At 40.6% G+C, this 23,515-nt stretch overlaps 1 protein-coding gene across 1 annotated transcript in view; it reads right to left on the bottom strand.

Annotated features, from left to right (window-relative positions):
- Nucleotides 1–18,670, bottom strand: part of MRS2 (magnesium transporter MRS2) — a 37,257-nt gene extending 18,587 nt beyond the window's left edge. The window contains exons 1-7 of the mRNA XM_043908393.1: nucleotides 18,359–18,670; nucleotides 13,913–13,986; nucleotides 11,352–11,388; nucleotides 9,501–9,613; nucleotides 7,273–7,446; nucleotides 4,809–4,939; nucleotides 3,660–3,776 (exon numbers count right to left, since the gene is read on the bottom strand). Coding sequence (XP_043764328.1) covers nucleotides 3,660–3,776; nucleotides 4,809–4,939; nucleotides 7,273–7,446; nucleotides 9,501–9,613; nucleotides 11,352–11,388; nucleotides 13,913–13,986; nucleotides 18,359–18,548 — 836 coding nt within the window. The 5' untranslated portion in view covers nucleotides 18,549–18,670. The remainder of the gene's footprint in view (nucleotides 1–3,659; nucleotides 3,777–4,808; nucleotides 4,940–7,272; nucleotides 7,447–9,500; nucleotides 9,614–11,351; nucleotides 11,389–13,912; nucleotides 13,987–18,358) is intronic.
- Nucleotides 18,671–23,515: the final 4,845 nt, after the last annotated feature.

The following is a 23,515-nucleotide window of genomic DNA, read 5'->3' on the forward strand; positions in this document are numbered from 1 at the left end:
AGGACCAAGTGGCTTTACAGGCAAATTATTCCAAACACACAAAGAACTTCTTACACTCATCCTTCTTAAACTCTTCTAAGACTGGAGAGGGGAGAACACTTCCTAAGACATTTTAGTAATATGAAAGCGTGTTAGTCACTCAGTCATGTCTGACTCTGTGACACCATTGTCTGTCCATGGAATTCTCCAGGCGGGAATACTGGAGTGGATTGCCATGAAGCCATTATCAATCACCTGATAACAAAACTAAACAAATACCACCAAAACAGAAAATCATAGGCAAATACCTTCAATGAATATAGATACAAAAATTCTCAACAAAATATTAGCAAACTGAATCAAACAACATATAAAAAAGATCATGTACCAAAACCAAGAGGGATTTATCACAAATTCACAAGGATGCTTCAACATACGCAAAATCAATCAAACAATGCTCAGTCATGTCCAACTCTCTGCAACCCCACGGACTGCAGCCTGCTAGGCTCCTCTGTCCATGGGAATTTGGGAAGCAAGAATACTGCAGTGGGTTATCACACCCTTCTCCAAGGGATCTTCTCAACCCAGGAATCAAACTTGAGTCTCTTACATCTCTTGCATTAGCAGGTAGGTTCTTTACCACTAGTGCCACCTGGGAATTCCCAGTGTAATACACCATGTAAATGAAGGTCAAAAACCATATGATCGTCTCAACAGATACAGAAAGAGCACCTGACAAAATTCAATCCATTCATAATAAAAACACAGTAAAAGCCACTTATGACAAAGCCAAAGCCAATATAATATTCAACAGTGAAAAGCTGAAAGTCTTCCCACTAAATCTGGAATAAGAAAACAAGGAGGCCCACCCTTACTACTTCTATTCAATGTAGTAATGGAAGTCCTAGTCACAGCAAACAGACAAGAAATAAAAAGTATTTAAACTGGAAAGGAAGAGATAAAATTGTCATCATATGCAGATGACATGAAAATGCATAGAAAACCTTAAGGAGTGCAGGGAAAAAAAAACTACTAGATCTATAAATGAATCCAGCAAAATAGCAGAATATAAGATTAACATTTGGAAATCAGTTTTACACTAATGATGAAATACAGAAAAGGGAATGTTAAAATTAAAGAGGATTCAAAGAAATGGAAAGATATCCCATGTTCTTGGATTGAAAGAATATTGTTTAAATGGCAATACCACCCAAAGTAAACTACAAATTTAATGAGATCCCTATCTAATTACCCATGACATTTTCACAGAATTAGATTTAGAACTTTTTAATCCAAAAATCTATATGGGGGGGGGGGGGGGAAAGCCCAGAACTGCCAAAGAAATCCTGAAGAAACAGAAACAAAACAGGAGGCATAACTCTCTCAGACTTCAGACGATACTAGGAAGCTACAGTAATCAAAACAATGTGGTAACCCGTACAAAAACAAGACTATGGATCAATGGAACAGAATAGAGAACCCAGAAACAAACCCACACACTTATAGTCAATTAATCTTTGACAAAGGAGGCAAGAATATACAACGGGAAAAAGACAGTCTCTTCAGTAAGCAGTGCTGGGAAATTTGGATAGCTGCATGTAAGTCAATGAAGTTAGAATACACCCTCACACCCTACATAAAAATAAACTCAAAATGACTTAAAGACTTCAAACATAAGACATGATACCATTAAACTGTAAGACAGGAAAGGCAAAACATAACCTGACATAAATCGTACCAATATTTTCTTAGGTCAGTCTCCCAAGGCAACAGAAATATTTATAAAAAAGAATAACAAGTGGTACCTAATCAAACTTAGAAGTTTTGCACAGCAAACGAACAATTAAAAAAAAAAAAAAAAAGACAACCTACAGACTGGAAGAAAATATTTGCAAATGATGCAACTGACAAGGGTTTAATTTCCAAAATATACAAACAGCTCATACAACTCAACAACAAAAACCCAAAACCACATAACCCAATTGAAAAATGGGCTGAAGACCTTAACAGACATTTCTCCAAAGACATGAAATAGTCAGTAGGCACATGAAAAGATGCTCAACATCACTAATTATTAGAGAAATGTAAATCAAAACTACAATGAGGTACCACCTCACACTACTCAGAATAGCCATCATCAAAAACTCTACAAATAACAAAAGCTGGAGAGGCTGTGGAGAAAAGAGAACCCTCCTATCCTGTTAGTGGGAGTGTAAATTGGTATGGCCACTATGGACAACAGTATGGAGATTCCTTAGAAAACTAAAAATAAAATTATCGTATAATCCAGTAATCCCAGTCCAGGGCATGTATACCTGGACAAAGCTATAATTCAAAAAGATATATGGACTCCAACATAGCATATTCATAGTGTAGCAGCACTATTTACAACAGCTGAGACATTGCAACAATCTAAATGTCTGTGGACAGATGAATGAATAAAGATGTGGTACATATATACAATGGAATACTACTCAGCCATAAAAAGAATGAACTAATGCCATTTTTGCAGCAACATGGATACAACTAGAAATTATCATACTAAGTGAAGTCAGAAAAATAAATACATATGATATCATTTATATGTGGAATCTAAAATGTGGCATAAATGAACCTATCTACAAAACAGACAGAGAGAACAGACTTGTGATTACCAAGGGGGAGGAGGGGACAGAGAGGGATGGACCGGGAGTCTGTAGCAGATGCAAACATTACATACGGAAAGGCTAACAACCAGGTCCTACTGTATAGAACAGGGAACTATACCCAATTTCCTGGGATAAACCACAGCGGAAAAGAATCTTAAAAAGGAATATACATAAGGTGTGTAACTGAGTCACTCTGCTGTGTAAAATTAGCACAAAATTATAAATCAATTATATTATACTTCAGTTTAAAAAAAAAAGTTACTAGTTTTTTTCCCTTCTTTAGTTATACCCCCAATCCTACCAAAGAGGATAAGCAGGAATGAAGCACTGTGTAAAAGACACTTATAAAGCATATTAGAGTTGGATTGGCTTAAGAAGGAAAGTGAACAAGAGTTCAAGTGTTCGAGTTTCTACTACTATATCTATCTGTTAGAATATCAAGGGTTACAAAGCCCTTTTTATTTTGTTTCCTTATTAAGATATAGATAACTAATTTCTCAAAATAATTAAAAAATCTGTACACTCTAGGGAAACTATGGACATTACAAAAGTGTCTGTATTAAGCTCTGATACTGATAGTTACAAAGAACAAAAACATTTGAAAAGGCAGCATTTAAATTTGAGTATACACAAGAAGCATACATGATTTTTAAGTTCATAAGAAATGAAAGGTCTATAAGAAGAGTGTTTTTGTATTAACCAGACTTATTAACTAGAATCTGTGCCAATGTCTCACTTGCCTCCCTGCACTCCATCCACCCTTTTCCCCATCTCTCCCGCTGACCTCTCTAGCAAAGTTAGCTGTGTCTGTCACTCTGTTGGTCTGTGTTTATCTTTACAGTTGTTGTATACAGAGCAAGCACTTAATAAGTCTTCATTAAATTTAATTAGATGCAATACGGAAAAGGAAATAATGAAATGGGATGAAAAGTGCACCTCTATTCTAGAAAAATGTTCTTCTTTATAAAAAGTTATCTGAAGACGACGACTGATTCTAAGAGAAAAACTAACAAAGCATCACTGGTCACTCACAAGACTTGTGGGTCACTCCACTTTGTCAGGCAGAGCTCTTCCAGCAGCTCTTCTTCATCCAAGATCTCTAAGATGGACTCTTTGAAGATTTTAATATCCGTTTCTAACTCTGACAGGCTGTAAGAATAATTGTACAGAAATGATCAATAACATAAGCCTATAAAAAATTTCCCTACAGGAGTAGTGCCTTTCTAACGTCATATCAAGCAGACTCCCTTAAACATTCATGATAAACACTGACTTGTAAAAAATTTCTGGTATTTACTATGCAGTTTGAGAATCAATTCCCAATACAAGGCTGTTAATATATTTAGTGATAAAATTAAATAATGATACAATTTTCAGCATATGTTATTTATCTCAGAAACATACAATCACTGTGATGTAAACTTTTGGGCCCAGAAATTTACTTTTCTTCTTAATTATGGCAGTGATAATACAAGAAGAGACCATTTACTTTTATTTGGTAAGAACATCCTGATATTTTTGGACAAAACACTGACTCAGGAATTTTAACTGTTAACTCTTGAAGGGATTTTAGGGGGTACAAATCCTGAGGAACTGATCATTCAATCTATAATACAAGTTAGTAGATTAAATTCTAGAATGCATTACGATCAACAAACAAACAAAAACCTCATGAACTTTGGAGGGAAAAAAAAATACGATTTGAATATAGACCTGTCATTTAATAGCTATTAAAGTTTAGACAAATTACTTAGACCTCGATTTTCTTATTTTCAAAATGAGAACCATGTCAACAGGACTGATGACAGGTTAGGATGAGATCACACACATGAGAGAGACTGATACAGCATTTCACTGAAAACAGCCTTTCAATAAACATCAGTTGGTGTGCCCCCTTCAGCTCAACTTCCCACCTAGGCTACTTTCCTACTTTAGAGTTATGGAAGACAGACTTTTAACAATAATGAAAACCAGATATGGCAATGAAGGCATTGAGAGTAAGTTTCAAAGTAAATAATGTCATTACCATTTGCAAGACTAGTTGGTATTTTTTAAGATAGTCAATAGTTACACTGATTTTGGACCTGAATTTACGTTAAACATTTCACTCTTAAGACTACTGACAGAGAAGTTTAAGACATTTGTGTCCAATTCCCAACTTGGTAAATCACCCACATTTACCTTTTGCCGTTTTGTAGCAAGATGTGCAGTTTGCTTCTGTCTACGGAAGAATGTTTGGGATCCACTAAAGCGTCCAGCGTCTCAAGGATCAGTGGTTGCAAAAGGCTAAGTTTCCCCTGAAGGGTGTTGATCTAGATAACAACATGACCTTTCATGAGAATTAAAACAATCTTTTTAGAATACTCAGGGTCAGTGAATCCTCTGATTAAATATAGAAATCTAAAATAGCTAGGAAGGCTGGTAACATTTCAGAACATGGTTATTGTTGGAATGCCTATCTCAGATGATTAAAAAACTCACTCTCCTAGGTTAAACGATAATCATGCATAATGTTGTTGCCAAGCTCCCATCTGGGTGAAAGAAAATTAACTCCCATAAGAGTCCTCCCCCTACAGACATTTAGTATCAAAGGAATGGAAGACTGATTAAAAGAAAAGCTACCATCCCCTGTTTAACACGAACTTCACATCTGGTAAACAATACCTATGTTCTTTGTAAACAGAATAGGAAATAGTTCATAATTTCTATGAACAAAGCACTTTTGGAAAAAAGAAAAAAAGCTCTTTTAAAAAACAAAACATACCTTAAACTTTAAAAAGTAAAGTTGAAAATTCAAATGTATATTTATTATTCACGTTACTATAGGCACAGCAGGATCAACCAGCAAGTATGCACTGATACAGATATGTGTATGTGCATGCGAAGTCGCTTCAGTTGTGTTAGACTCTCTGCAACCCTATGGACCATAGCCCTCTGTCCACGGGATTTTTCAGATAAGAATAGTGGAGTGGGTTGCCCTTCTCCATGATATAGCTATACTAGTTGTTAAAATATTAAAATACTTCCAATAACTGTTGGCACACAGCATAACAGTAGCTGAAGTAGTGAAATTAATTAATACTGTAAACTCCAACACTCTCTCCACCCCAGCATGAGCTCCTGAGAGCTGACTCTGTAGCTTCACCACTGACCACTGTTCATGTACCTTCATTTCTTTCCTTCTGTTATTTCCCTGCTTAGTGAGTGGGCTTCAACTAGCCACCATCTCATTGGCTGGAACTAGCTGGGGCTATTGCCTCATTAGCCCCAGTAAGGAATGGAGCCCCCTCCACCGCCTCAACAGAGCAACTCAGACACAGAGAAGGGGGCCAGGTACCACCAACCCCCCAGGCACCTCACGCCCCCGTTACTCCCCCCTCTTCCCCCACCCTGGTTAGGATGCTCATGGCACTGGCTCTTGCTTGTAGCCAGGTCCTGAACAGTACTATCCTGTTGGGGGAAGAACAGATGATGAAAGATTTGTCACAGCCAAGAAAGCAGTGACCATCCTTGTTCAGAGCTTGACAGGATCCCCAGACCCTGAGTGATTATCAATAGAAGAGCTGTGAGAAGTGTACCCGATTTCTATGTCAAACTAGATCTCAAACAGAGGCATCATTTAGCTACCTCAGACAAAGGACTGTACAAACAAATCAAAGAATGGTTGGTAAGTACCAGAATGATCTGATGAAATATTTGTATTGTATTTATCATGTGTAAGCAGTTACCCAACATACAATTTAGTTAGAGAATAAAATGGAATACAGCTAAAACCTTTTGGTATGTCCATTATATCACATTTAAGATAAGTATTTTGAATTAGTATCCCTAAACAGGATGTCAGGATAGACAACCTGAGATGTGTTTCACTGAATGTCATAACATGATTATTAAAGAGACTCTGTGTACTATACCTAGAGACTTTAGATCTATTTGAGTCATAAACTTTAAGAATTAAGTACCTTCTGCATATAAGACCCTGAGACGTTTCTATTTGGGGGGAGGGTGTGGTTACGGAAAGTGCCATTAAAACAATACCAGTGATTCCCTGGTGGCTCAATCATAAAGAATTCACCTGCCAATGCAGGAGACATGGGTTGGATCCCAGATCTGGGAAGATCCTACATGCTGTGAGGCAACTCAGCCTGTGCACCGCAACTATTGAGCTTGCTGTCTAGAGCCCAGGAGTCACAGCTACTGATACTGAAGCCCTAGCACCCTGGAGCCTGTGCTCAGAAACAAGTTGTTGTTTAGTGGCTAAGTCATGTCCAACTATGATCCCATGGACAGTAGCCCACCAGACTCCTCTGTCCATAGGATTTCCTAGGCAGGAATACTGGAGTGGATAGCCATTTCCTTCTCCAGGGGATCTTCCCGATCCAGGTATTGAACCCCAGTCCCCTGCATTGCAGGCAGGTTCTTTACCGTCTGAGCCACCAGGGAAACCCTGAGCAACAGGAGAAGCCACGGCAATAGAAGCCTGTGCACCACACTAGAGAGAAGGCCCCGCTTGCTACAACTAGAGAAAAGCCACACAGCAAGAAGACCCAGCACAGCCAAAAAAAGAAAAAACCAAAGTGTCTTCCTCCTCAATAGCATTGTAAAACCAGAAAACATTCAAGAAGCTAGACAAACACAGGCTCACCCGATACTGCAGGAGTGCTTCTATAGCTCTAAACTCAAAAGGTAAAAGGTATGTGACAAGTTGGCCCTCTCCAGCCAACTGTGAAGGAAGCTCCCGGAAAAGCCACTGCTCCAAGTTCAAATTACGGTAATCGAGTATCAGAAGACACTCCGGAGTTATCACAGCTTTCAAATACTGTAAAGAAAAAAAAAAAATCTATATATCTGTAGATAGATATATGTACACAGGCATATATGTAAGTTGTAGAGAAAAAATAACATTCATAAAAATATTTAGGATTTAATACTCTATTAATTTTTAAAAACTATTTATTTGGCTGCACCCAGTCTTAGTTGCAGCACGTGGGATCTAGTTCCCTGACCAGGGATTAAAGCCAGGGTCCCTGCATTGGGAGCAAGGAATCTTAGCCACTGGATCACCAGGGAAGTCCCAATACTCTATTAATTTTGGACTAGCCTAAACCAAACCACCGGAGAAGGCAATGGCACTCCACTCCAGTCCTCTTGCCTGGAAAATCCCATGGACGGAAGAGCCTCGTAGGCTGTAGTCCACGGGGTCGTTAAGAGTTGGACATGACTGAGCGACTTCACTTTCACTTTTATGCACTGGAGAAGGAAATGGCAACCCACTCCAGTGTTCTTGCCTGGAGAACCCCAGGGATGGGGGAACCTGGTGGGCTGCCGTCTATGGGATCGCAGAAGAGCCGGACACGACTGAAGTGACTTAGCAGCAGCAGCAAACCAAATCACTGTTCATTTGGTTTTTCAAAAACAAATCAACAAAAACAAAAATCCAAGACTTTTTTTTTTTAAAGAAAGGAAGCCTAAAATAAATGCCAATCTTAATACCTCTAACTCACTCTCAACAGAACTAGAATTAAACAGATTATGTATTTACTAGGATTTCCAGGGTAATCAAGAGAAATATAGAGAACAAAGGAAACAAGATAAGGTCTTTTTAAAACTCAAGCATTCAGTAGACTTTTAGAAAAGATTTAGTTTAATCATGATTGGTTTGGCTGAAGTGGGGAAGTTTCCTTTTTAAAATATCACCCAAACATACTAAGCTAATTTGAAATCATAAAGATAAAATGTAGCCTTAGTGCTCTAATTTAGAACACGATGAAGTTAAAATTCTGAAGAGTAAGGCTAACATATTCTGTGTTTGGGTCATTTTACATGCAGATGTTTTTCAGTAGTAAACATCACACAAATACACCATCTGCGGTGGCTGAATCTGAGGATAGGGTACAGCAGGCATGGAGGAACTCTAAGGTATACATGTATTTTTGACTGCGTGGAGGTTCGGTGCCCCCACCCCCATGAGGCTCAAAGGTCAACTGTAAAGTGAACATTTTTATTCAGAAAAGTTGAAAAATTATACAGTGAACACCTATACACATACCAATTAGATGCTATAATTAACGTTCTTCTATAACCCATGTAAAATGAGTTCTACACAAGATCACCTGAGAAGACGGTTTCCCATTTTTAAATTAATTCTAAATAAATGACAAAAAAACCTGCCAAAGACTTTTTGGAGAAAGCAAGTCTTGAATCCACTGCAGGAATGACGCTGAGACCTGTGATCCCTCATCTGTTTCCAAACCTTAAACGTTAGCCCACCAAAATAACTTAAAGCTTTCTGTAAAAATAAAAAAAATTGAGATGATAAACTTTAGGGACTTTCCTCGTGGTCCAGTGGCTAAGATTCTGCATTCCCAATGCAGGGGGCCCCCAGTTCAATCCCGGGTCAGGGAACTAGATCCCACATGCAGCAACTAACATCCAGCGCAGCCAAATAAATAAATATTTCAAAAACAAAAGATGATAAAATATAAAGGTTACTTCTAGGCTATTTAAAAAACCAGAATATATTCTTAGTAGCTGAAGTTACAATGCAATTATATATATACTGTATACGACTAAAAAAGTCTGTTATAAATCAAGAATCTTTCTCTTATTTCAGAAACCAGAGACTAAATTCAAACAGTGAGAAAGGAGAGCGCAGTCAGATCCTTTCATTATTAACAGAGCAGTGCTACACCTGCTGAGTACGGGTGTACAATTCAGTGAAATGAGTTCTGCTTCTAACAACATGTTATATTATGAAATAGTTTCACACATCTGTCTTTTATTGCAAAATTACTTTTAAATTACTGATCAAGATAGTAAGGAAGGACTTTTAAGACTGCAGGGGAGAAATGTAGATGAAATAAAATCCTTTACCTCCATTCGCATGATAATCCTATTGTTTCTGGTTGTGATGCTCATTAAATGCTGAAACCTCAAATCTCTGGCTTGAAGACCTAATTCTTGATATAAGTCAGTTTTCTTCCTTTCTAAAAAAGAAATGTGTTCAATAAAAGGAGTGGGTAAACTTATAAACCAAAAAGTTTAGCTTTTTATATCAGAGTACCCCTCCCAACACCAGTGAGATAATCTTCTATTACTACCAGAAACAAGAGCTAAAATGAGTCTTTTTGCTTTTTTTGCAATTTATGCCACTGCATTAAAAAAAAAAAAAAACAACTTTTAATTTTGTATTGGGGTATAGCAGATTAACAATGTTGTCACAATTTCAGGTGAAGAGGGAAGGGACTCAGCCATATAGATACACATGTATCCATTCTCCCCCAAAATCCCCTCCCATCCAGGTTGCCACATAACACTGAGCAGAGTTTCATATGCTATATGGTGGGTCCTTGTTGGTTATCCATTTTAAATATAGCAGTGTGTACACGTCCATCCCAAACTCCCTAATTATCCCTTCCCCCGACTCTCCCCACTCCCCCTACAACCATAAGTTTGTTCTTTAAGTCTGTGAGTCTCTATTTTGTAAGTTCATTTGTATCATTTCTTTTTAGAGTCCACATATAAAGGATATCACACGATAATTCTCCTTTTCTGTCTGAATTACTTCACTCAGTATGACAATCTCTATATCCATCCATGTTGCTGCAAATGCCATTATTTCATTATTTTTAATGGCTAAGTAATCAAAATGGGTCTTTTAAACACCCATTTCTACCCCATTTCTACTCAGGCTAAATCTGGTCAACTAAGTTTTCTTTTCTCCTCTTAACCATACTTCATAAAATTTCTCTGCACTTGGGAAAACCCCTTGGGACCAGTATAAAAACCATAGTTATATATCATTAGAACTTACAGTAACAATTCCTAGCTCTAGATGCATGGATTTTTAAATATGAACTGTACAGAACTACATTTTCTATTTTTTCCTTACTACAGTATCCAGTTCAGCATTTTAAAATCTATGAACAGATAGGTCCAATTGTCTTTTGTTTTTAGACTAATACAAAATGAGAAAATAAAATCACTAGATTCTCCTACCTGAAAACTCAATTTATCACCTAAGAAAAAGCAAAACAGATGAAGAAACTCAAGAAATGATGCTGGTAATAGTAGCATCTATTCCTATAGTATCAAGCCGCACCTGTGATAGAGCTCTAAGTAGAACAACCTTTTGAGGAGACACTGAGCCAAAAAATACCCAATATACCCCACTAGGATCTCAGCATAGCAGGAACAGGACTAAGGGTGGGAAGGACAGGGAGATCTGAAACCTGCACCTGAGGTCAGACAGTAAAGTAATGCTGAGTTTTATTTTAAAAACTAACCGTCCACGAGAGCCATCGTTGGCAGAGTTCAGTGACTACCATCCAGTGCCCCAGTCCCTCCTGTCCCGTCCCCTGTCGCAACTGCAATGGCAGTGGTATTACTCGATCCTGCCTTCAACACAGCACAGGAGGAAGTGAACATGGGGACCAGGGCAGTGAGAGGGGGCTGAGGAAGAGAAACAAAAGGGAAAGTGTTTCTCGCTTGGCTGCATACCAGCCAACACCCTTCCTTTAACATTCTATTGAGAGTGAAAGTGGCTCCTAACCTCCCCCCAGCCCCCCCAAATTACAGTACAGGTCAGGTGCTGCCAGTAATTAGGGCTAATGGACAAAAGCTTAAGAAAGATCATCTTCAACACATCCATATATGCACACAATATTCTACTCAAAATAGTTTACTTTCAGTGGGTTGATTTAAAAGAAAATTACAGATACTCACCAAAAGAAGTCACCTTTCCTTCTTTGTCAAATTTTGTCTGGAGACAGATAATAAAAACATTATTTTCTCCCAAATCAGTACATGATTTGTGGTATCATATCATATGGTATTATGAAAATAACTCTAAAATGATGAAGATATAAACCGTATCTGCTGTTAAGTTAAATTTGGTTATGAGTTCAGGATTAAAACACGAAAGTCCCCTTTCCTTTGCCAGGACAAATCTGACCTCGGATTAACTATCTAATTTGGTTCCTCAGAAAATCTGATAAAGGAGTATCAGCTGTGTTACTAGGCCATCTCGCTTGTGGAAAATGCCCCATCACTGCTCAACGGGCTGCACTGGGAAGACGGAGAATGGATCATGATACCTGGCGGGGAGCCACAGTTCTGCCTTCCCCGAGGACAGTGGCTCTTGTGACTGACTGTGCTCCCTGCAGAAGCCTGGGATATGCCTCTGGGACAGTGACAAGAGATACTGGCACTAGAGGGCCTCAGGGGTCTAAGCCAAGGTGGATCTTGCACCCACCTCTGAGAATATGCTCTCCTCGTACCTGAGCTTTACATAGGGGGCCACAGGAGCCCCTGGATGGCTGGAAGGACTTCTTTCAAAGAGAAAACACCAAATACTGCCCTTGTGAATTTCCTATCCTTTTGCCTTCTGAATAGACTGGGACCAAACGTGGCTTATCTTGGGAATCTAAGTATTAATATCTGCGGGATGCTACGAGGTCTCTCTGGTAGGTGCTGCAGAATCAATAAATATTTACAGAAAAGACCTCTTCTGATAGTGCAGAGAAGACACAGTGCAGAAACTGTACTTACTTCCTATAAAGCAGAGGGAACATTTTCCCGTAACACTTGTCCACAGTCAAGTCTGAAGATGTCAAAACAATGTTAAATGAATCACTATGTGCTGGGCTGCACTAATTACTATTTAAATATGCATTCTCAGAAGACACACTCTAAGATATAGTCGAGGTACAAGTCCTAAATACGCATGCTATGTTAATAATACCACAATAAAACTGCATAGTATATTTCAGCTTGCTTCTTGTGAACAAAGATAACATCAATAGGAATATATAAGCACCATGAAACATCAGAGTTAAAGGGAAACCTACATCAAGGGAAGTTTTATTTTGTGTAATATATACTAGCTTTCCTCTTTAAGCTTATTTCAAATACATACATTTGCTGCAGAAAATTTGCAAATAAAACTATTTGGTCACAAATTTTAGAGAAAACCATGCTAACATTTTACTAAATGCCCTTCCAGACTTATTCTTACTAAATACATTCACTCTACAACACTTCTTTGCAGTCTCTCCTCTGCTTTCAACTTAACAATGTATGGTGAAAATTTTTGCATCTCTGTATTTATCTGTATCATTTTTAATGGGAATTAAAATGGGAATGAGATCAAACTGATTTTTTAAAAAATGTTTACCTTGTAAAGGAACTCACATTATTTCAAATAGCATCAACTGATTTTCTTAAGTGTTCTTGGTAGACAATGATTTCACCTGCAAAGAACCTTCTTTCAATATTTAACATCTGACTTTGTATTGTTTAATTAAACTGGCTAACTCCCAGAACAGTGAATAACAGTGACAACCTTTCCGTGCAATTCTCGGAGTTGCCCTGTTCTGTACAGTTCATAAAGAAAAGCTATGTTACAAACCCTAAATAATGATGATGATATATAATGGCTAATATATAGACTGAATGCTTACCACGTGTGAGGTATTATTTTTAAGGGTTTTACATATTTGAATTAATTTAAATCTCACAATTCTACAAGGCAGGTACTATTACTCCTAGTTTACAGGTGAGAAAACCAAGGCACAAAGATAGTATCGTAACTTGTCCACGTCCACCCAGTTAGTAAGAGACAGGGTTCAGACCAGAATTTACAAACTCCAGCTCAGAGCAAGCACTTTCTCTAAATAAGATTTAAAAAATTAAGTCTACAAAAATGTTACAAGAATATTACAACCAATTTCCATGTAACCTTGACCTAGAATCGCCCTTTGTTAATATGTGCCCCAATGGCTTTATTTTTCTTTCTTTAAATATGTGTGTGTGATACACACTATTTATGTTGTTTTATTCAATTTTTTTCTCTGAATCATTTCAGAGAACGTTGCAGAGATCAAGACCCAACAAAGCGTGCAGTTTTAAGTAATACCCTGTGCTGCCTTCAAAATGCTTCTGCATGTATTATGTTGCATAGCACAGGTTCAAGCCATTTTGTGGCTAACAGCCTTCAGGGACTTCTGAATAGATTTCTGGAGAAATATTGAGTATTCAATTAGGAAGCTCTGAATTGTGATTTGAGCCACCTGTTCTGGTACCAGGACAAGCTCTGCAGATATTAGCAGAGACTCAAGAGTGCTGTGCGGCAAATCTAGCTGGCACTCAAGTCACTGGCTGAACACAAGACAATGACTTAGACATTATAAAACTAAGTAAGTAGTATCATGGCTGATCAGTCCAGCCCAGTTAACATAACAAGTATGTACTCTCTGTAAGTCATCAAATGGACCACACACACTCACCACAGTAAACACCGGGGATACACTGGCTAAAGTGGCTTGAGACACATCAGAAGTTCCATTCCGGTAAGTTTCACCTGAAGAATGAATTAGAGAAGTCCTTGTGAGCATATGATTGATTTTCACATATAGCTAAGATACAACTCTCATAGTCTATAGAGGTCTTCAAACTATTTCACTATGTTTTGAATTTTTTTCCCAGAGGGAAAATAAGAAACACTTTTAACATTTACAGGGGATTATGTTAGGTTTGGCAAAATGTGGTTTTTAAAAGTAATAGTTCAGGTGAGGCATTAGAATAATTAACGGATCCAACCACCCCTTTTCCTTTCTAATTATTATATCTTGTAGTTGGACATCAAATGTGTAACAGCATTCTGAGATTAAAGTAAAACGCCTATACCTTTTCATACGATGTAGAAAGGTTGTCAAGGAAAGTTACATTGGAAGACATAGTTTAGAAAACATACATTCCACGAACTACCTGACCTCTCAGCCTTCCAAATATCAGGACTATTTGATTAACCTATAAATTATGAAGCCTGCAGATTTTAACTCTATATTTAATTTCTTCCCCACTGATCCACTTTAATTGTTTAATTATTTTTAAAAATGGGAGTATAACTGCTTCACAATGCTGTGCTGGTTTCTGCTGTAGGTCAATCAGCTATGTGCACATATACACCCCTTCCCTCGTGAGCCTCCCTGCCCCTGTCCCACCCCTTTCGGTCATCACAGAGCACCAAGCCGAGCTCCCTGAGCTATACAGCGGCTGCCCACTAACCATCCATTTTACACGCGGGGTGTACATGTCCATGCTGCTCTCTCAATTCGTCCCAGCCTCTCCTTACCCAGCCATTTTCACAAGGCCGTTTTCTACATCCACTGATACACTTTAGAGTGAATACTTGTGAAATAATTCACTGCACTATTCACTGCACTGGAATAAAGACCCCGGTGAACTGGAATAAAGGCAAACCTTTACTTGAAAATGTGATTAGACTAAGTTGAAGAAAAGCACTCAAGCATAACCAAGTAAATTTAATAGCTGAGAAAGGACACTGTTCACAATGCTAAACACAAGAAGCATGGGCAGAATTCCTATCCATAGAATATGAAGCTATATTCTCATTTCTGATCTTATTCTTTCCTATACATTCAAAGACATAATTTGTTAATCTGAGGTTTGTTGGTTACCCTGTACAAACCACCTTATGAGGGTCAGCTGAATAAAAGTTAAAGTGAAAGTGAAGTCGCTCAGTCGCATCTGATTCTTTGCGACCCTGTGGATTGTAGCCTACTAGGCTCCTCCCTGGAGAAGGAAATGGCAACCCACTCCAGTATTCTTGCCTGGAGAATCCCATGGAGGGAGGGAATAGAAGTTACAGCGCTACAAATCAGCATTTGCTATTAAGTCACAAGTTAGATAGTGTTACCTAGAGGTGAGAGAGTCAATTTCTAGGGAGACTGATAAGAAGTCCAGGGTCCCCAAGGAGGAGAGAGGGGTCTGGGGCTCCTGAAGAGGAGATAGGGGTTTGGAGTTCTCAAGGAGGAGGAAAGAACAAAGGTCTTTTTTTCCTCAACATTCCTTAATCTTAGTCACATAAAACACTCTTTTCTTTAAGCCTGGAACTGATGATTACAATACAAAACAACTCAATTTAAACTCTGTACTAACTCTGTACACTCTCCGACATAAATCACAGCAAGATCCTCTATGACCCACCTCCCAGAATATTGGAAATAAAAGCAAAACTAAACAAATGGGACCTAATGTAACTTAAAAGCTTTTGCACTACAAAGGAAACTATAAGCAAGGTGAAAAGACAGCCCTCAGATTGGGAGAAAATAATAGCAAATGAAGCAACAGACAAAGGATTAATCTCAAAAATATACAAGCAACTCCTGCAACTCAATTCCAGAAAAATAAATGACCCAATCAAAAAATGGGCCAAAGAACTAAACAGACATTTCTCCAAAGAAGACATACAGATGGCTAACAAACACATGAAAAGATGCTCAACATCACTCATTATTAGAGAAATGCAAATCAAAACCACAATGAGGTACCATTACACGCCAGTCAGGATGGCTGCTATCCAAAAGTCTACAAGCAATAAATGCTGGAGAGGGTGTGGAGAAAAGGGAACCCTCTTACACTGTTGGTGGGAATGCAAACTAGTACAGCCGCTATGGAAAACAGTGTGGAGATTTCTTAAAAAACTGGAAATAGAACTGCCATATGACCCAGCAATCCCACTTCTGGGCATACACACTGAGGAAACCAGATCTGAAAGAGACACGTGCACCCCAATGTTCATAGCAGCACTGTTTATAATAGCCAGGACATGGAAGCAACCTAGATGCCCATCAGCAGATGAATGGATAAGGAAGCTGTGGTACATATACACCATGGAATATTACTCAGCCATTAAAAAGAATTCATTTGAACCAGTCCTAATGAGATGGATGAAGCTGGAGCCCATTATACAGAGTGAAGTAAGCCAGAAAGATAAAGAACATTACAGCATACTAACACATATATATGGAATTTAGAAAGGTGATAACGATAACCCTATATGCAAAACAGAAAAAGAGACACAGAAATACAGAACAGACTTTTGAACTTTGTGGGAGAATGTGAGGGTGGGATATTTCAAAAGAACAGCATGTATACTATCTATGGTGAAACAGATCACCAGCCCAGGTGGGATGCATGAGACAAGTGCTCCGGCCTGGTGCACTGGGAAGACCCAGAGGAATCGGGTGGAGAGGGAGGTGGGAGGGGGGATCGGGATTGGGAATACATGTAAATCCATGGCTGATTCATATCAATGTATGACAAAACCCACTGGAAAAAAAAATAAATAAATAAACTCTGTACTAAGGATTATATAACAACAACATATCCTGCTTGAGGACAGTTTCTCCTTCCTGAAAACCTTCTGACTAATACTGTTATCTTAAAACATGTATTATGGGAGTGGGTCTGGTAAGATCTTTCTATTGTTAAATTCTAATCCTGTTATTCCAACCAGTTCATCCTAAAGGAAATCAGTCCTGAATATTCATTGGAACGACTAATACTGAAGCTGAAATTCCAATACTTTGACCACCTTTGAGGTGAAGAATCGACTCATTTGAGAAGACCCTGATACTGGGAAAGACTGAAGGTGGGAGAAGGGGATGACAGAGGATGAGATGGTTGGATGGCATCACTGACTCAATGGACATGAGTTTGAGTAAGCTCCGGTAGTTAGTGATGGACAGGAAGACCCGGAGAGCTGCAGTCCATGGGGTCCCAAAGAGTCCGACACAACTGAGCAACTGAACTGAATCCTGTTATCTTAAAATGTAAATTGTGGGAGTGGGTCTGGTAAGATCTTTACAACCTTGAGACATTCTTTTGATTTATTGTAATAATTAATTAAAACAGCATACAGCTCCCTTGCTAAGACTAGCAAGTGGGGCACTCTCCACCCCCTTCTGATGTCTACATCAAAAGTTTTCTCTGTCCCTTTTTCACTTTAATAAAACCGCCACACAAGAGTCCTGAGTGGTCAAGTCTGGTCTCTGGTCCCAAAGCTAAATCTTCTAAAGAGATCATGAATCTGACATCGTTCACCCTAAGGTATCAGAGGGAGATTCTGAATCTCAATGCTTGTCCTAAAAGGTTAGATCAGCAATGTAACCCAATTTGGAAAGACTCTCCTAATGAGTATGAGGAAGCAGGTGGAGATAGTCAGCTACTTTAGAAACATTCTGAGTACAATTGAGAAAACTTGTTTGAGAACATTTTAGAGAAGCATACATGCCTCCGGTTTTTGAGCAGTATTAGCGCCCACATTGTCACACTTCTGAAAATGTCAAGTTATCATCGTGGTTTACCATTTGGGGGGGGGGGGGACTTAGACTTCTACCTCCATCCCCTTCTATCTGGTTACACAGTACTTGAAGAAAAGTTAGATCTTTCTCAGAAGCAGTTTCTGAAGTCTTCAGCCTCACTACCCCTTTTCTGAGGAACTGGACAAATGTGTCCGTTCAAAAGAAAGAGATAGAAAGGAGAAATACTTATAAAAAAACATTCCAGGTAGATAAGCTTAATTTTGGTTCCGGCACTATCATGACGGATGGGAGCTAAATAAAAACCTTCTCTCAAGCGCACTCAGCCGTTTGCAGCCGGACCGGTGGGGAGGACAGAGGACTAGCGGACTCTAGCAGAGCCCAGGGGGCGGTGTTCAGTCGAGTTTGGAGCTGGTGGGACACAGCTCCGCCCGCTGACCTGTGCAAGAGGGCAGGACCTCGGCGCCCAAGAGCGGACCCGGAGGCCGAGGACGGAGCAGGCCGCGGGGCGGGCAGCCACAGCCACGTGGGCTCGGGCGGTCGGGTCGGGCCCTGGGGTCACCACAAGCCCGGCTTCCCGGAACTGCAGGGCGGGGAGAACGGTACCTGTCACGGGGAGCCGGCGGGGCCAGCACAGAGGCGCGGCCCGCCTCCCTCCAAGCAATTCGGTGGCGCGGCCGTAGGCGACGACGGGGCGAATGACGGGGGTCAGGCCCAAGGCCAGAGCGCACAAGGTGCGCCGGGGCAGCCCCACCCCGCGGGGCAGGAGCTGGGCCAGGCTCCGCAGACATTCCATGGCGCTGGAGCGAGGAGGAGGGAGCTGCGGGACCCCAGCCCTTCATGCCGGACAGTGGCGCGGCGGCCCGCACTTCGCGACCCCGCGCCGGCGCCCGAGCTGCGACCGAGGCATACTGAGCATGCGCCGGCGTCTAATTTCCCGCGCATGCTCCGAAGGGGCCTCTGCGTGCGCGTCCGGTGACGCTCGGCCAATCAGAGCTTTGCCTTCTGCACCTGTGTGTACTTGTATAGCGTGAATGGACCGGCTCCGGGGTGGGTGGGGCGCGTGTACCTGCGTGAGTTGAACTGCCTAACCTAGGTTCGACCCTTGGGCCTTTGCAGTGGTCTGGTCGGCGCGTACAGTGTTGATTACTTCTATTAACTAGTAATCTTTAAATGTGAAAAAACACACAGGATATATATAATGTTTTACAGTTTCTGGAGCATTTTCATACAGATGCAATCTACAATTTGGAAGTGAGAAGTTATTACCCATTCCCAACTCATGTTATAATTAAGTTTAATGCAGCAAAAGTAAACTTGCATATGGAATGATATATTAAACTTTTGCTAGTGAAGACGGAGGAACATAAACACAGATGATTTATATTCTCTGTTTAATCAATTGTAAGCTAATGTCGATTTCAAGATGCCATTATTTTATATACCACCAAGAAGGAAAACTCGCTGAAAAACTTTGCTAATTGTATCATTTGAGTGACCTCAATATCAGCCTTGAAAATATGAGAAAAGTGAGGCTTAGAATTGATTAAATACAACATATATGCATATTTTTAAAGTGTGAGTTAATAGACTTGCCCTTCCAAGTAGAAATGCACGGTAGACACAAGTTTCACAGATTTCCATTCAATTACTGTGTATGAACACAGAGCCAAAGAAACATAAGGGAAAATCTTTTTTTTTTCCCCCTTCCTGTAGGGTACTGAGACTGAAGGTGATTAGGAGGCCAGGAGAGAGAGGCTTGGAGAAGGCAATAGCACCCCACTCCAGTACTCTTGCCTGGAAAATCCCATGGATGGAGGAGCCTGGTAGGCTGCGGTCCGTGGGGTTCTGAAGAGTCGGACACGACTGAGCGACTTCACTTTCATTTTTCACTTTCATGCCTTGGAGAAGGAAATGGCAACCCACTCCAGTGTTCTTGCCTGGAGAATCCCAGGGATGGGGGAACCTGGTGGGCTGCTGTCTATGGGGTCGCAGAGTCGGACACGACTGAAGCGACTTAGCAGCAGCAGAAGCAATAGACAGAGGCTTCACATAACAGGGGATGTTCAACTTGAGCATTGAGGGCAAAGGAAGACTTCAAGCCCTGCTTCCTTGGCCATGGGGTGGGGTGGAGTGGGGTTTAGAAACTCTGGAAAAGAGCCCTGGGTATATAGTACATGGCTGGTAGATTTTTCATTTAACTAAGGGTGACAATGATGAAATACATCTTTCAAAAACAGTGCATGCCATCAGAGACATTTCTTGGAAAGAGTATGTGATAACTCTTAAAACTTAAGTCACCAGCATGATGAGACAGCTCTGTTTAAGGTGAGCTTTACAAAGCCTTAGAAAAACTCTGGGATGTGGCCAGACACATGGCCTTATAATTCATGTCAAGGACTTGGAATTTAATCTGAGAAGGGTGGGAGCTATGGGAAGGGGGGTACTTTGAGCAAAGATGTAAATCTGATTTACATTTAAATGGATTGTTTTGGCTGTGTGGGATTATAGAAAGGTAAGTGTGGAAGCAGAGAGATGATGATGGTTTGGGTTAAGGTGGGGGTGATGGAGAAGGGGAGATTGGTTGGGTTTGGTGTAATAAACTGAAGGCTGAGTTGACAAGATTTGTAGATGGGATGTAAATAAAGAGGCACAGAAGTAAACTTCATATTTTTTTTGGCTCAAACAAATGGGCCATCATGATGCCATTTACTGAGATAGGGAATTTTGGTGAGGGGCAAATTTAGATGTAAAGCAGACTGTGGCTTGGCATTTGTTTCTGGACATGTTAAATTTGAGAGCTCTACCAGATAGATATCTGAGCATAGACAGCAAGTAAGAGGTTGGAGTTTGGGGGAGGTTTTGAAGCTAGATATACACATTTGGGATTGAGAAATATTTAAAGCCACGTGTCTCCTCTTAGGAGAAAAGTTTTCTCTCAAAGAGAACAGTTCCCGTGATTCAGTTCTAGGTCTTCTAACATTAAATGGTTAAGAAGAGAAGATGAATCCAGCAGAAGAATATGAGAGGGCATGGCCAGGAAGGAGGAATAAAATTAGAGAGGGTAGGATCCATGAAATCAAGTGAAGAAAGTGTTAAAAAAATGAAGTGCTCAGTTACATCAAATGCTACTGCTAGGTGAGAAATGAGAATTGCCTGTATAGGATATGATGCTATGGGGCTCACTGGTCATCTTGATAAGAGCAGTTTTCGTAGGGTGGTAGGCTTCCTAAGGGGCTCAGTGGTAAAGAACCTGCCTGCCAATACAGGAGACACAGGAGATGTGGGTTCGATTCCTGGGTCAGGAAGATCCCCTGGAGAAGGAAATGGCAACCCGCTCAAGTATTCTTGCCTGAAAAATCCCATGGACAGAGGAGCCTGGTGGGCTACAGTTACGACTGAACACACACACACACACACAAAGAAAGTGATAATCATCTTTCTTTCATCCTAAGCTATGAAAGGATCCAAGAAGATTTCTGCATCTATATAACAATTTGGCTTTAAGATCCCTTAATCTCTTTACTTTTTTTTTTTTTTTTAAAGATTTATATCTCTTGGCTGTGCTGGAACTTCTTTGCTGCTAGCTTTTGCCAGTTGCAGAGAATGGGGGCTGCTCTTCATTTCGGTGTGAGGGCTTCTCATTGTGGTGGCTTCTCTTGTTGCGGAGCACAGGCTCCAGGCACATGGGCTTGGGTGATTGGGGCACGTCCGCTCAGTGGTTATAATGTACGAACTTAGCTGCTCCCTGGCATGTGAAATCTTCCCAGACCAGGGTTCGAACCCGGGTCTCCTGCATTGGAAGGTGAATTCTTAACCGCTGAGCCGCCAGGGAAGCCCCTTTCCTTATCTCTTGAACTTCAGAGCAGGTCGGCGACCTAATCTCAGGCTCACCCTGGGTTCTCACCCAGAACTGTTTCACCTCAGAAATGTTATCCCAGTTATGCACATCATAGCCTCCTGGAGACTCTACACCCACAACGATTATATTCTCCCAGCAGAGCCTTCCTGGCCTTTTCCCCTTCTTTGCCCAACCCAGTTTATGTAACTGATCACTGAAACCACTGTGGCTTGTACTTGGAGCACGTTGCCCTCGTGGGATGTAATCACAGAAGACACTTTATTTTTGTCTCTTTAATTCTGCTGAGTGGGGCTGGTCTTTCTCCTGCCTCTTGAAAACTTGAGCAGGTTCCATGACTTCTCTGGTCTCTCAGTCCTTATGTTCATTCTAATCTCCATTCAGCAATTTAAAACATCCACTCCCTATCCTGTTTAGTGAAATAGGTCAGACAGAGAAAGAAAAATACTATGTATTTCCACTGACATGTGGAATCTAAAAAAATAAATGAATATAACAAGGCAGAAGCAGACTCATAGATACAAAGAACAAAGTAGCTGTTACTAATGGGGAGAGGGGAGCAGGAAGGGGCAGGTCAAGGGGAGGGGATTAAGAGGTACAAACACCTATGTATAAAATAAATGAACTACCAGGAAACAGCACTGGGAATATAACAAATATTTTATAATATCTATAAATGGAGTATGATCTATAAAAATTTTGCATCACTATGCTCTGCACCTGAAACTAATGTATTGTAAATCAACCATATCTCAATAAAAATAAAACATCCACTGTATACAAACTACAGTAATTTACAATGTCAGAGCCAGTATACTAATCACTGCTTCACTCTTCAAAGGAAAGACTTGATTCTACACTCCTTGTCAGGCCTGGGGACAAATAGGAAATTGAGGTATAGGTAGAGATTCTGGGAAGCTCCCCCTAACCTTTTCCCAATGCCTTTCTTACTCCATGGCTGCTGTTTCTGACTCTGCTGGGCAGTGAAGCAAAGTAAGAATGAACCAAAAGTGTTTATTGAATAATGGCTCCATGCTCTCTCTAGGCAGGGCAGATTTTAAGCTGATTTCCTCGTGGGCACATTCACGCGATCTCCAGAGAACCACCTCCTGCTTTCTCCCCCTCCCTCCCCACCACCACCCAGACACATCTGATTGGCATTCCTTTGATGTGGGCAGTGACCCTATTGATCACTTTCAGTTTCTGCTCCTTCTTGCCTCAAGCAGGTTCCCCTCTTCCGGCCATGCTGCTCTTGGGGGTAGGATCCTTTTAAAAACAATCCCAGATTGACCTTCCTGTTGTCAGGTCTGCATGCAGGATTCCACGCACCTTTAGAGGGAATGCAGTTACTTCTCTGCAGAGCTGGTCTCCGTGCCTGGGTGTGAGTCCTCTTCAGGCTGTTGGAGTGCTCTAAAGAGGTTCCTCTCGCTAGATTTGGAGTGAGAGGACAACACCCTCCCTACCTCTCTCTCCGGATGGTCATGGTAGAGGTGGGATTTCCCAAGCACAGCTTTTTCCAAATCTTCCATATGATACCTGTGCCTAAGTCTTCAGTCTTTCCATCCTTCTGTATCCTCCATCTGGGTGAGAGGTGGAAGAACTCTGTGACGGCTGCTCAGACTGTTCCCTGGAGAATTGCATCTGATGATGCGTCTGGTGACTGGCCCTGCTGCAGATACCCTATCTTGGCATCTGTGGAAGCACCTATGATCCCCAGCACCTCTGACTCTGTTGTACCTCTTTTATTTATTTATTTATGCATTTATCTCACAGATATTTATTGAGCATAAACTACATGTTTAATTAAACCATTATCCATGACTCTGGGAGAAGTAAAATAGTGAGTTACGGTGCTGGGTACTGAGGGAGGGCAACCTAGAGGAAGAGATAGTTTAGAGGAAAGA

Source organism: Cervus elaphus, chromosome 7 (assembly GCF_910594005.1).
Source record: "Cervus elaphus chromosome 7, mCerEla1.1, whole genome shotgun sequence".
In the NCBI taxonomy this organism is placed as follows: Eukaryota; Metazoa; Chordata; class Mammalia; order Artiodactyla; family Cervidae; genus Cervus; species Cervus elaphus.